This window comes from Anomaloglossus baeobatrachus, chromosome 8 (assembly GCF_048569485.1).
Source record: "Anomaloglossus baeobatrachus isolate aAnoBae1 chromosome 8, aAnoBae1.hap1, whole genome shotgun sequence".
In the NCBI taxonomy this organism is placed as follows: Eukaryota; Metazoa; Chordata; class Amphibia; order Anura; family Aromobatidae; genus Anomaloglossus; species Anomaloglossus baeobatrachus.
The window spans coordinates 251,434,207-251,448,221 of record NC_134360.1 but is presented as its reverse complement, the minus strand read 5'-3'; the positions used below and the strand labels follow the sequence as shown (position 1 = coordinate 251,448,221).

The following is a 14,015-nucleotide window of genomic DNA, read 5'->3' as shown; positions in this document are numbered from 1 at the left end:
ATACAGGATATGGTGAACACACTGTATATAGGTGCGGTGTATACAGGACATGGGTGGACACACTGTATATAGGTGCGGTGTATACAGGATATGGGTGGACACACTGTATAGAGGTGCGGTGTATACAGGATATGGGTGGACACACTGTATATAGGTGCGGTGTATACAGGATATGGGTGGACACACCGTATATAGGTGCGGTGTATACAGGATATGGGTGGACACACTGTATATAGGTGCGGTGGACAGGATATGGGTGGACACACTGTATATAGGTGCGGTGGACAGGATATGGGTGGACACACTGTATATAGGTGCGGTGGACAGGATATGGGTGGACACACTGTATATAGGTGCGGCGTATACAGGATTTTGGGGGACACACTGTATAGAGGTGCGGTGTATACCGGATATGGGAGGACACACTGTATATAGGTGCGGTGTATACAGGAGATGGGTGGACACACTGTATATAGGTGCGGTGTATACAGGATATGGGTGGACACACTGTATATAGGTGCGGTGTATACAGGATATGGGTGGACACACTGTATATAGGTGCGGAGTATACAGGATATGGGTGGACACACTGTATATAGGTGCGGTGTATACAGGATATGGGTGGACACACTGTATACAGGTGCGGTGTGTACAGGATATGAGTGGACACACTGTATACAGGTGCGGTGTATACAGGATATGGGTGGACACACTGTATATAGGTGCGGTGTATACAGGATATGGGTGGACACACTGTATACAGGTGCGGTGTATACAGGATATGGGTGGACACACTGTATATCACAAAGGATGATATGGGAACACGATATAGCCTATTCAATATTGTGCTTTCCCATCAGTACAAAAGATGATACCAGTAAAAGGAGCAGGCAATAGAAGGGCTATAAAATAGCTACCATATAGTCCCAAAAGTTGACTTAGGAAAAAACTATAGCCTACTAAATATTGCAGTTGCCCAAAGGTACAGCAAAAAATAGCAGCAGAAGGAGCAGAGAGATAAAGGTTAAAGATACTCAAACAGTCATAAAAGACAAGTGTCAGGCTGTGGATACCGTGCCAGGAGCATATGAATGAGGACAGATACCCTCACGCGCGTTTCGCCGGGGGCTAATTCGTGAGGTGTTAAAGGTGGTGGCCATATGGTTCCCCTTAAATCTGCCTAGTTCTAGAATGTGCAACTTGCCTCTTGATAATTGTAGCTCCACCTATTGGGGGTTGAAATCCTAAAAGTCAAGATCGACCCTTAATGAGCGACTTGTGAGAAGAAGCCAAATCGGACTTTCCATTTGTGGACACGTTTTTCTCCTCATCAATGCAATGCAGGAGATAATATTTGGCTGGGTGAGAGGTCTCTGAAAGGTGACCCGGCCCTCTCCACAAGGAGAAATTCCCCCCCTTAGTTGTAGACTAGCACTTGGCTAGCTGCCATCCTTTGTGGTAACGAGGCTAGTTGCCATCCTTTTGTGGTAACGAGGCTAGTTGCCATCCTTTGTGGTAATGAGGCTAGTTGCCATCCTTTGTGGTAACGAGGCTAGCTGCCATCCTTTGTGGTAACGAGACTAGTTGCCATCCTTTTGTGGTAACGAGGCTAGTTGCCATCCTTTGTGGTAACGAGGCTAGTTGCCATCCTTTGTGGTAATGAGGCTAGTTGCCATCCTTTGTGGTAACGAGGCTAGCTGCCATCCTTTGTGGTAACGAGGCTAGCTGCCATCCTTTGTGGTAAAGAGGCTAGTTGCCATCCTTTGTGGTAACGATGCTAGTTGCCATCCTTTGTGGTAACGAGGCTAATTGCCATCCTTTGTGGTAACGAGGCTAGTTGCCATGCTTTGTGGTAACGAGGCTAGTTGCCATCCTTTGTGGTAACGAGGCTAGTTGCCATCCTTTGTGGTAACGAGGCTAGTTGCCATCCTTTGTGGTAACGAGGCTAGTTGCCATCCTTTGTGGTAACGAAGCTAGTTGCCATCCTTTGTGGTATCGAGGCTAGTTGCCATCCTTTGTGGTAATGAGGCTAGTTGCCATCCTTTGTGGTAACGATGCTAGTTGCCATCCTTTGTGGTAACAAGGCTAGCTGCCATCCTTTGTGGTAACGATGCTAGTTGCCATCCTTTGTGGTAATGAGGCTAGTTGCCATCCTTTGTGGTAACGAGGCTAGCTGCCATCCTTTGTGGTAACGAGGCTAGTTGCCATCCTTTGTGGTAACGAGGCTAGTTACCATCCTTTGTGGTAACAAGGCTAGTTGCCATCCTTTGTGGTAACGAGGCTAGTTGCCATCCTTTGTGGTAACGAGGCTAGTTGCCATCCTTTGTGGTAACGAGGCTAGTTGCCATCCTTTGTGGTAACTAGGCTAGCTGCCATCCTTTGTGGTAAAGAGGCTAGTTGCCATCCTTTGTGGTAACGAGGCTAGCTGCCATCCTTTGTGGTAACGAGGCTAGCTGCCATCCTTTGTGTTAACGAGGCTAGCTGCCATCCTTTGTGGTAACGAGGCTAGTTGCCATCCTTTGTGCTAACGAGGCTGGTTGCCATCCTTTGTGGTAACGATGCTAGTTGCCATCCTTTGTGGTAACGAGGCTAGCTGCCATCCTTTGTGGTAACGAGGCTAGCTGCCATCCTTTGTGGTAACGAGGCTGGCTGCCATCCTTTGTGGTAACGAGGCTGGCTGCCATCCTTTGTGGTAACGAGGCTTGCTGCTATCTTTTGTGGTAACGATGCTAGCTGCCATCCTTTGTGGTAACGAGGTTAGCTGCCATCCTTTGTGGTAACGAGGCTAGTTGCCATCCTTTGTGGTAACGAGGCTAGTTGCCATCCTTTGTGGTAACGAGGCTAGCTGCCATCCTTTGTGGTAACGAGGCTAGCTGCCATCCTTTGTGGTAACGAGGCTAGCTGCCATCCTTTGTGGTAACGAGGCTAGTTGCCATCCTTTGTGCTAACGAGGCTGGTTGCCATCCTTTGTGGTAACGATGCTAGTTGCCATCCTTTGTGGTAACGAGGCTAGCTGCCATCCTTTGTGGTAACGAGGCTGGCTGCCATCCTTTGTGGTAACGAGGCTGGCTGCCATCCTTTGTGGTAACGAGGCTGGCTGCCATCCTTTGTGGTAACGAGGCTAGTTGCCATCCTTTGTGGTAACGATGCTAGTTGCCATCCTTTGTGGTAACGAGGCTGGTTGCCATCCTTTGTGGTAACGAGGCTAGCTGCCATCCTTTGTGGTAATGAGGCTAGTTGCCATCCTTTGTGGTAACGAGGCTGGTTGCCATCCTTTGTGGTAACGATGCTAGTTGCCATCCTTTGTGGTAATGAGGCTAGTTGCCATCCTTTGTGGTAACGAGGCTGGCTGCCATCCTTTGTGGTAACGAGGCTGGTTGCCATCCTTTGTGGTAACGAGGCTTGCTGCCATCCTTTGTGGTAACGAGGCTGGTTGCCATCCTTTGTGGTAACGAGGCTAGCTGCCATCCTTTGTGGTAATGAGGCTAGTTGCCATCCTTTGTGGTAACGAGGCTGGTTGCCATCCTTTGTGGTAACGATGCTAGTTGCCATCCTTTGTGGTAATGAGGCTAGTTGCCATCCTTTGTGGTAACGAGGCTGGCTGCCATCCTTTGTGGTAACGAGGCTGGTTGCCATCCTTTGTGGTAACGAGGCTTGCTGCCATCCTTTGTGGTAACGAGGCTAGTTGCCATCCTTTGTGGTAGCGATGCCCGTTGCCCAGCTTGTGCCCGTTAAAACAAGAAAACAATTGAATAGACTTTCGAAGTTAGAAATTTTGACGATCACCCACGGAAATATTTCGTGATGATTTAATTTAGAGAAAAATACTCAAATGAGCTAAAATTCTATCCTCCTAAGCGCCTGACATATTTTTGCAGATTGATTAAAAAGTGAAGCTTTTCTCATTTTTTTTTTTCTAGCCGAATCGTAAGAGGACATTTTATGTCTCCGTCCTGGAACACTATAAACCCAATTAACTTTTAGCGATTTCTTAATTTTAGTTTTAATTCATCGGCAGGAAATGTATAGACTTTTCATGTGCTGGGAAAATAAGGCAATAAAACCAGCGTCGAAGGCAGGAATTAGGCAGAACAGGACATAATAATGGCTTACGAGGGCACTTTCCCCCCGTCTGGAGCAGGAGGACAGTGTCTGCTGCTGTGCGTTTTACTTTTCTCATTTCTTAACCCAATTTTCTTCGGGACCTCGGGTCACAATCTGGTTGTGCGACGTCTCGTTCCTGGTATCCTCTTACCTGCTGATGGCTCAGGACGGCTTGGGTTTTTTTCCCGGCGTCTGCTTTTCTTCTTTTATTTGCCTATTTGACTTCTTTGCTCCTGTAAAGTGAAATCCTGGTATTGCTTCAGGTTCATCTCTATGTAGCTGAGAGCTCTGCTTCCATATTGTATTTACTTTTACAAAACGCTGTCCAAATATTTGGATTTTGGATGTTCTTTATACTGGTTTATCCTAGTGATAGGAAGCCCCGCAATGCCGTATAATAGAAATACACGAAACAAATCCATTGGGGCTGTCAATGGAAGCGTCTCTCTGTGGCTTTTATATGACACAGTTGATGATTTCTGCGAGAAGCTGGCTGCGGAGTAAAGACTATTGGACCATTGGCGCAGTCCATGACTCTAAAGGGTTTTACACGTTGCGACATCGCTAACGATATATCATCGGGGTCACGTCGTTAGTGACGCACATCCGGCGCCGTTAGCGACACCGCAGCGTGTGACACCAAGGAGCGCCAATCAACGATCGCAAAAGCGTCAAAAATCATTGATCGTTGACACGTCGCTCCTTTTCATATCGTTGGTGGTGCATGCCGCTGGTTGTTCGTCGTTCCTGCAGCGTCACACATCGCTATGTGTGACACCGCAGGAACGACGAACATCTCCTTACCTGCGTCCACCGGCAACGAGGAAGGAAGGAGGTGGGCGGCATGTTCCGGCCACTCATCTCCGCCCCTCCTCTGCTATTGGGCTGCCGCTTAGTGACGTCGCTGTGACGCCGACCGTACCTCCCCCTTGAAGGAGGGATTATTCGGCAGTCACAGCGACGTCGCTGAAAAGGTATGTGCGTGTGACGCTGCCGTAGCGATAATGTTCGCTACGGCAGTGATCACCAAATGTCGCACGAACGACGGGGGCGGGTGCTATCGCTAACAATGTCGTAGCATGTAAAGCACCCTTAAGGGATGCAGACCTTTTCCAGTATGGAGTGCTGGTTACATCTATATCGTTGTTCTTTTTGTTGTTTTGTTAGATATTTTCTTACTCATCAGTTTAAGGTAGACAGAAGGCCAGGCATGAGATTGGTAATTAGAGTAACACAATCATTCAATTAGTCTTGTTACTAAAGACCATTGGACCAATAGATGTAGAGCACAGTCCATGGACTCTAAGGGATGCAGACCTTTTTGTAGTATGGAGCACTGGTTATATCAATATTGTTCTTTTTGTTGTGTTTTATTACATAGTTTCTTGCTTGTCAGTTTAAGGTACACAGAAGGCCAGGCATGAGATTGGTAATTAGAGTAACATAATCATTCCATTAGTCTCTCAGCCACTAATCCAATTATTTGGATGGGGATAGTCAGCACAGAGGGTCTCATATACAGTCCCAGGTGAGGAGCTTGGCCTCAGGAAAATACCTCCAACAATGCAAAGTTAGCAAGCTGAGATGTTTATCGCTCAAATCCGGGGGTGGCTTGGGGTACCTAGGACACTGAAGAGGGGTTGGAGGGTTGTTGTTGCCATCTGGAGCAGGATACACGCGCTACAGTCGTGGTATCTGTCATCTGGTGGAGCATAGGCCGTAACTGCAGACCATGCCGGCGGGAAATACAAAAGTTGGGAGACAGTTGGTATCACCCATTATAGGGCAGTGGAACTATTGGTCCTGGTTTGGGATCTCATTGACTGGGGGCATCTCGTTTAGGCCATCTACCCGGAGTTTCTGTAAGATTGTAGACGTGAAGATGTTGAGGCGTGAAGATGTACTTTTGGCTTGCTGGACCACCAGGGGACTGGTGGCTGTAGATTACCAGATACAACAAGAGACTGGAGAGTACGTGGAGAAAACAGAAGATGGTTTATTATAGCATTGGTTAACAGAGCAGATGATGAGAGGACCCAAAGGGTCACGACGCAGAGCACCACTGGAGGAGCAACCAGCGAGGGAACCTCTATACAGGGATTATCCCGACACAGCCCCAGAGGGTCCGACAGCCGCTTGCCAGAGGGATGACTCACGCTGAGCACCACCGGAGGCGCTATTGGCGAGGGAACCCCTATACAGGGATTATCCCGGCACAGTACCGGAGGGTCCAACAGCCGCTTGACAGAGGGATGACTCACGCTGAGCACCACCGGAGGCGCTATTGGCGAGGGAACCTCTATACAGGGATTATCCCGGCACAGCACCGGAGGGTCCGACAGCCGCTTGCCAGAGTGATGACTCACGCTGAGCACCACCGGAGGCGCTATTGGCGAGGGAACCTCTATACAGGGATTATCCCGACACAGCACCGGAGGGTCCGACAGCCGCTTGCCAGAGGGATGACTCACGCTGAGCACCACCGGAGGCGCTATTGGCGAGGGAACCTCTATACAGGGATTATCCCGGCACAGCACCGGAGGGTCCGACAGCCGCTTGCCAGAGGGATGACTCACGCTGAGCACCACCGGAGGCGCTATTGGCGAGGGAACCTCTATACAGGGATTCTCCCGGCACAGCACCGGAAAGTCAGACAGTCCGTAGGAGTCCTGGCTCAATAGTAGAAAGAGGGCTCAAATATTAGAGTAGTATCCGGGATGCTCTGTACCATCCAAGGAAAGCGGATCCTCTAGATGAAGGAATCCGGAATGCTCTGCACCTATCCTGGCGAAGCAGATCCGGTCATTGTAGGAATCAGGTGTGTTCCAAAAAGACCTTGAAGGTTCAGACTGCAGTAAAGGAATCCGGACCATTAGGTGAGATTAGGTAAAATGGACCGGCTGCTGGAGGTTCTGTGGAGAGAAAGAAGAAAGTATCTTTACAGAGCAGAACGCAGCACAGTCAGCGAGCGCAGAGCACAGCAGTAAAGGGCTTGCACCCAAGCAACTTTCTGTAGCACATTTCCCAGGCACCACCCATAGGGTACAGGTGTCTTATAGCCAAGAAGCAACCCTGCAATCAGAATCAACACAACAAGGAGCAGGTGTACTGTTCCTTTAAATTACAGCAGAGCGCGACCCCTAGGCGTGCTCCCTGAGGGCCTGCTGAGAGAACGCAGGTTCCGGGAGGAGAAGGAAGCTGGGGAACGCTCAGCACAGCGGACAGGGTGAGTGACACGCTGCACTGCAGAGGCTGAACCGGAGGCAGGAATGGAGGTGCGGGGAGAACGTCAACCTCCCTGCCCAGGGGAGACCGACCCGCGACCGAGGGTACGACAAGCGCTAACCTGCCTGGGTGATTATTACAATCCACAACCTCAGATCTTCACAACTTCATTGCTAAATTCTCTAATAGATGTACAGGTTTACACAGCAGCATGCAAAAGCCATAGTGCTCTATGGGGAGGGTGCACCGCTGCAATATAGCGGTGGACAGCCACTCACACACCCTGATTCATAGGGGGGGGGCTTATTATCCTAAGGGTCTTATAGGGTAGCACCCAAATGGTTATATGAAGGGTACCAACTGATGTTCATACTATGGTCAGTAGTCCCACGCATAGCACCGACACCCCTGCATCGCATCCCAAATGTTATCCAGTAAACAATGCTCCAATAATGCGCCAATAATGAATATTTTTCTTGTTTTTTCATATAGGATTCACAATGGAGATGAAGACAGAAACCTTAGAACTGTGCGAGCCAGAACCGGAAATCCAGAAGCCAATCACTGAAGAGGCCAACACGTCCTCCTTCTATCCCCCTCCAGCGCCAGTTCTGGATAAATACATCCTGGAGAATGGGAAGGTACGGGACGGCTTATCACTATATTACTCCGAATGCCACTCATCAAGGGGTGACCTACACAAATAACATCGCGCATCAAGGGGGAGACCTACACAAATAACCTCGCGCATCAAGGGGGAGACCTACACAAATAACCTTGCGCATCAAGGGGGAGACCTACACAAATAACCTTGCGCATCAAGGGGGAGACCTACATAAATAACCTCGCGCATCAAGGGGGAGACCTACACAAACAACCTTGCGCATCAAGGGGGAGACCTACACAAATAACCTTGCGCATCAAGGGGGAGACCTACACAAACAACCTTGCGCATCAAGGGGGAGACCTACACAAATAACCTCGCACATCAAGGGGGAGACCTACACAAACAACCTCGCGCATCAAGGGGGAGACCTACATAAATAACCTTGCGCATCAAGGTGGAGACCTACATAAATAACATCACACATCAAGGGGGGACCTACACAAATAACCTCGCACATCAAGGGGGAGACCTACATAAATAACCTTGCGCATCAAGGGGGAGACCTACATAAATAACCTCGCACATCAAGGGGGAGACCTACACAAGTAACCTCGCGCATCAAGGGGGAGACCTACACAAATAACCTTGCGCATCAAGGGGGAGACCTACATAAATAACCTCGCGCATCAAGGGTGAGACCTACATAAATAACCTCGCACATCAAGGGGGAGACCTACACAAATAACCTCGCGCATCAAGGGGGAGACCTACACAAATAACCTCGCGCATCAAGGGGGAGACCTACACAAATAACCTCGCGCATCAAGGGGGAGACCTACACAAATAACCTCGCGCATCAAGGGGGAGACCTACACAAATAACCTCGCGCATCAAGGGGGAGACCTACACAAATAACCTCGCGCATCAAGGGGGAGACCTACACAAATAACCTCGCGCATCAAGGGGGAGACCTACACAAATAACCTCGCGCATCAAGGGGGAGACCTACACAAATAACCTACATACTTTAAACTGAAGCTTCACTTTTTTTTTTGCATCATCCTACATCTGCTCTGGGCTTTTATTAGCTGAAAAAAACAAAACCCTTTAGAAATACATTTTATTATTTCATGTTAAAACAATCCCTAGACATACACACAAACAGGACAGACAGTCCCAAATCTGCCAACGTCCAATGGAACCCCTCTGTAATCCTACCAAAAACGAGCAGGCAAATAAATGGGATAAGTCAAATTGTCCCCTAATGAACAATCAATTCATGCTGTATCATGATAAATCCAGTATCGTGGAGGAGTATCAAAAAAATGATGATAGTGGTGCAACCAGGGTATGGCCCAAATTCCCTTCAGAAGGCCCTACCTACCCGCGGAGGTTGGCACCCTAGACCTGGACGCAATGGCGCCCCCGCTCACCGATGACTCACCCTTCTTTCCCTCCACTGATCTTATGTGCAGCTATTCTGGGAAGAGGAGGGAGTGTGGGGAGGTTGCACCAACAGACTGATCAATAAATGAGGACTCAAACACACACATCAATGATACAGTAGATATTCCATATTACAACAGTGTTAAAGTGGACCAGATCAAAAAAGATGGCAAAAAGCTCAATCAGGTCCAAGTAACCATACAGCAAATAAATTTTATTTGCTGTATGGTTACTTGGACCTGATTGATTCTGGCTGTGCCCCACTGCATTCTTGTGAAATACACAATAGCAATGTGCCTTCTATGAAAGTTTATGTGTATTGCCTTCTGTGAAGTGCCTACTTATGATATAACCTGGTGGATGGTCCCTAACAGTTCATAGAGAGGACTGCTCTGGGATCAAATGACCTTATTTGTGTGACCCCTTAAGAGCTTTTTGCCTCCGTTTGCATTGATTTTCAGCTTAGGGATTGCATCTATTGTATGATCTGGTTATGATACACAGAAGCTATATGCAATATACCGAATAGGCAATTAATGTATTTCACTATTTGTCCACCTGGAGGTTTGTTGGACAATTACTGGATTGGTGCTAGGGGAATTTTTTAGTACTCAGGATCAGAAATCGTACTTTGATATTGCAAGTGATCCTCTTTTTTGATCTGGTCCACTTTAACACTGTTGTAATATGGAATATCTACTGTATCATTGATGTGTGTGTTTGAGTCCTCATTTATTGATCAGTCTGTTGGTGCAACCTCCCCACACTCCCTCCTCTTCCCAGAATAGCTGCACATAAGATCAGTGGAGGGAAAGAAGGGTGAGTCATCGGTGAGCGGGGGCGCCATTGCGTCCAGGTCTAGGGTGCCAACCTCCGCGGGTAGGTAGGGCCTTCTGAAGGGAATTTGGGCCATACCCTGGTTGCACCACTATCATCATTTTTTTGATACTCCTACACGATACTGGATTTATCATGATACAGCATGAATTGATTGTTCATTAGGGGACAATTTGACTTATCCCATTTATTTGCCTGCTCGTTTTTGGTAGGATTACAGAGGGGTTCCATTGGACGTTGGCAGATTTGGGACTGTCTGTCCTGTTTGTGTGTATGTCTAGGGATTGTTTTAACATGAAATAATAAAATGTATTTTTAAAGGGTTTTGTTTTTTTTTGTTTTTTTGTTTTTTTCTATGGTCAATAATCGTGAGTACACCCTTTACAAAAAAATTTTTTCTGGTCTTTAGCTTTTATTAGCTGATAAATATTACACTTCTTATTATTGAATGTGTCGGCTGGGACCGTGCTAATCACTAGTACACAGGAGCGGTGGTCAACGATGCCTGCTGACACGTCATACACAACTGTCAGAGGTGCAAAATCAGACAAGCATGGCTCTGTTCACATCACATAAAAGCCTTCCTTTAAACATATATAACGCTTGCATATACCTCTTCTGGAAGGCCATGACATATGCCACATTATAGGTGTAGGATGGGACATATCTCCCATAGACCATGTACAAAAAAAACCCCCTTCTTTTAGACTCTATTGGATGACTGGAGCACACTGTAGACGCTGGCTAATCGTAAACCTCAGCTAGATGTGAACAGAGGCTTCTACCATGTGCCTGCTCCTACACTTCTCATGGAGTTGTGACAGAGGAATGGGATAATGGGACCCTGTCTTCAGCAGGGGGGGTCCAATTAGCATCCCTTTATACCAGAATATCTAACGGAACCCTGGCAAATTATGTGCCCTCCCTTACATAGGTTTTACATTACTAATGTGACCCTCTTTCTTGTATCCTAACTCTTCCTAACTAACACTTACCTAATATACTTCTGCTATCTACTCTGCTTCGTAAGCTCATGTCTAAGAGGCTCGTAGATACCTCTATTGTTCTAGCTTTGATCCTTCCGGCTGCATACCGGAATTGGATCAACTGAGCAGGGCACATCATTCATAGGGGCTGGGAGGACAGTGAAGTGTGATCTGGGCACGCGCTGTCACTCACAGAGAGGCCCCGCCCCCACCAGTGACGTGTCCTGCTCAGTTGGTCCAATTTTGGACTGCTTCTAGATGGATCAAATCTACAACAATAAAGGTATTTACGAGCCTCGTAGGGGTACTTTACATGTTGCGACATCGCTAGCATCGGCTAGCGATGTCCAGCGCGATAGCACCCGCCCCCGTCGCACATGCGATATCTTGTGATTGCTGCCGTAGCGAATATTATCGGTACGGCAGCGTCACACGCACTTACCTGGTCGGCGACGTTGCTGTGACTGCTGAACAATCCCTCCTTCAAGGGGGAGGTGCGTTCGGCGTCACCGTGACGTCACTAAGCGGCCGGCCAATAGAAGCGGAGGGGCGGAGATGAGCATGACATAACATCCCGCCCACCTCCTTCCTTCCGCATTGACTGTGGACGCAGGTAAGGAGATGTTTGTCGGTCTTGCGGTGTCACACAGAGCGATGTGTGGTGCTGCAGGAACGACATTATGAAAATGAACGACGTTACACAGATCAGCGATTTTTGACTGTTTTACGCTCGTTCATCGTCACTCCTAGGATTTACAGATTGCGATGTCGCTACCGGCGCTGGATGTGCGTCACTAACGACGTGACCCCGACGATATATCGGTAGCGATGTCGCAACGTGTAAAGTACCCCTAAGAGATAAACTTGCAGCAGCAGGGTAGGTAGCAAAAGTGCATTAGGAAAGTGTTAGTTAGGAAGAGTTAGGACACTGCATGCACTACTATATTGATAACAGATGTCATACAATGATGGAAGCCTAATGCCTGCTTTACACAAGACGATCTATCGTGCGATGTATCGTCGGGGTCACAGTTTTCGTGACGCACATCCGGCATCGCACACGATGTCGTCTCGTGTGACACCTCCGAGCGACGCAGTATCGCTCACAAATCGCAAAGTCGTGTACTCGTCGCTAGGTTTTATAAAATTGTTTATTAAACATGGCGCTGGTTGTTCATCGTTCCCGTGGCAGCACACACCGCTCCGTGTGACACCCCGGGAACGATGAACACAGCTTACCTGCGTCCCGCGGCTCCCGCCGGCAATGCAGAAGGAAGGAGGTGAGCGGGATGTTTACATCCCGCTCATCTCCGCCCCTCCGCTTCTATTGGCCGGCGGCTGTGTGACGTCACTGTGACGCTGAACGTCCCACCCCCTTCAGGAAGAGGATGTTCGTCGCCCACAGCGAGGTCGCTCAGCAGGTAAGTACGTGTGCCGGGGGTTTAACGACTTTGTGCGACGCAGGCAGCGATTTGCCCGTGACGCACAAACGACGGGGGCGGGTACAATCGATCGTGCAATCGCACGATAGATCGTACGGTGTAAAGCCCGCATAATGCTCGCGTCCATTCTTTCCTCTCTGTGCTTTGATTGGAGTGTACAACAGAAGGCATGTCCTTTTTTTTAGCGTTGATGTCTGAATACTAATATTTTGCATTTGGCTTTGTTTCCCGCCTCCCTAAATATAGGTCCATCTAGGAAGTGGCGTATGGGTGAATGAGGAGAAATGGCACCAGCTTCAAGCAACGCAAGGAGATTCCAAGTACACCAAGAACCTGGCGGTCATGATCTGGGGCACCGATGTCCTGAAAAACCGAAGCGTTACTGGTGTGGCTACAAAGAAGAAAAAGGACGCGAGTCCCAAACCTCCTCTCTCACCGCACAAACTAAGTGTTATCAGAGGTAGATCGTCTCCTCATCCGTCGCTTCATTCCTCCACATTACCTGTTCACCAGTCCCCAAAAAATAAAATCCCTAATTAAAAGGCATAAATGGAAATCCTTATTCCTGAGCAGGAGCGTGAAGACGTTCAAAGCCCAGTCCCCCGCCGGTGACATCTGTCACCGCCAGAGCAGCCCTTGGTGCCGCACTCTCCACGGGAGGAAGCTAAATAGAGGCTGGTAACATTAAAAGCTAGTGTCTGCGAGGGGAACAATGGCGCGGCTCACCGTTCACTCCTCAGTTTAGTTCCTTCCAGCACTGATCTTTACACAGCGCTGTCTTCTCTCCCGCACTCTCTGATGAGTGTCACCAAGGAGACAGGCTCGAGGGGGGCTTCCTGCAGATTACAGAGGCGCCTTTGCTGCCATCCTAATGGTAGCCTGCGACAGGAGACGAGGTGTGCAGTGAGATTGCAAAATACACATGCCGCGTGCTTTATATTATCTCCAAAATGTTCTGCAATACTTCCTTCACTGCCTGATAGATGAGTAGACCACCTGAACGCCAGGGCGAGCCCGGAGAGGCAGTCCAGTAGTCCCACTGGGCGAACGCCAGGGCGAGCACGGAGAGGCAGTGTCCAGTAGTCCCACCGGGCGAACGCCAGGGCGAGCACGGAGAGGCAGTGTCCAGTAGTCTCACCGGGCGAACGCCAGGGCGAGCACCGAGAGGCAGTGTCCAGTAGTCCCACCGGACGAACGCCAGGGCGAGCACCGAGAGGCAGTGTCCAGTAGTCCCACCGGACGAACGCCAGGGCGAGCACCGAGAGGCAGTGTCCAGTAGTCCCACCGGGCGAACGCCAGGGCGAGCACCGAGAGGCAGTGTCCAGTAGTCCCACCGGACGAACGCCAGGGCGAGCACCGAGAGGCAGT

The 14,015-nt window shown here is 49.0% G+C and overlaps 1 protein-coding gene across 8 annotated transcripts in view; it reads left to right on the top strand.

Annotated features, from left to right (window-relative positions):
- The window catches only part of LOC142249007 (cytosolic carboxypeptidase 6-like), a 2,064,630-nt gene that overhangs the window by 1,345,235 nt on the left and 705,380 nt on the right, over window positions 1-14,015 (top strand). For 7 of the 8 annotated variants that reach the window (XM_075320539.1, XM_075320540.1, XM_075320537.1 and 4 more), the window contains 2 exons: window positions 7,822-7,970; window positions 12,894-13,107. The exons of the other annotated variant lie outside the window; for it this stretch is intronic. In XM_075320539.1, the coding sequence (XP_075176654.1) occupies window positions 7,822-7,970; window positions 12,894-13,107 (363 nt within the window). The remainder of the gene's footprint in view (window positions 1-7,821; window positions 7,971-12,893; window positions 13,108-14,015) is intronic. 8 annotated transcript variants of the gene reach the window in all.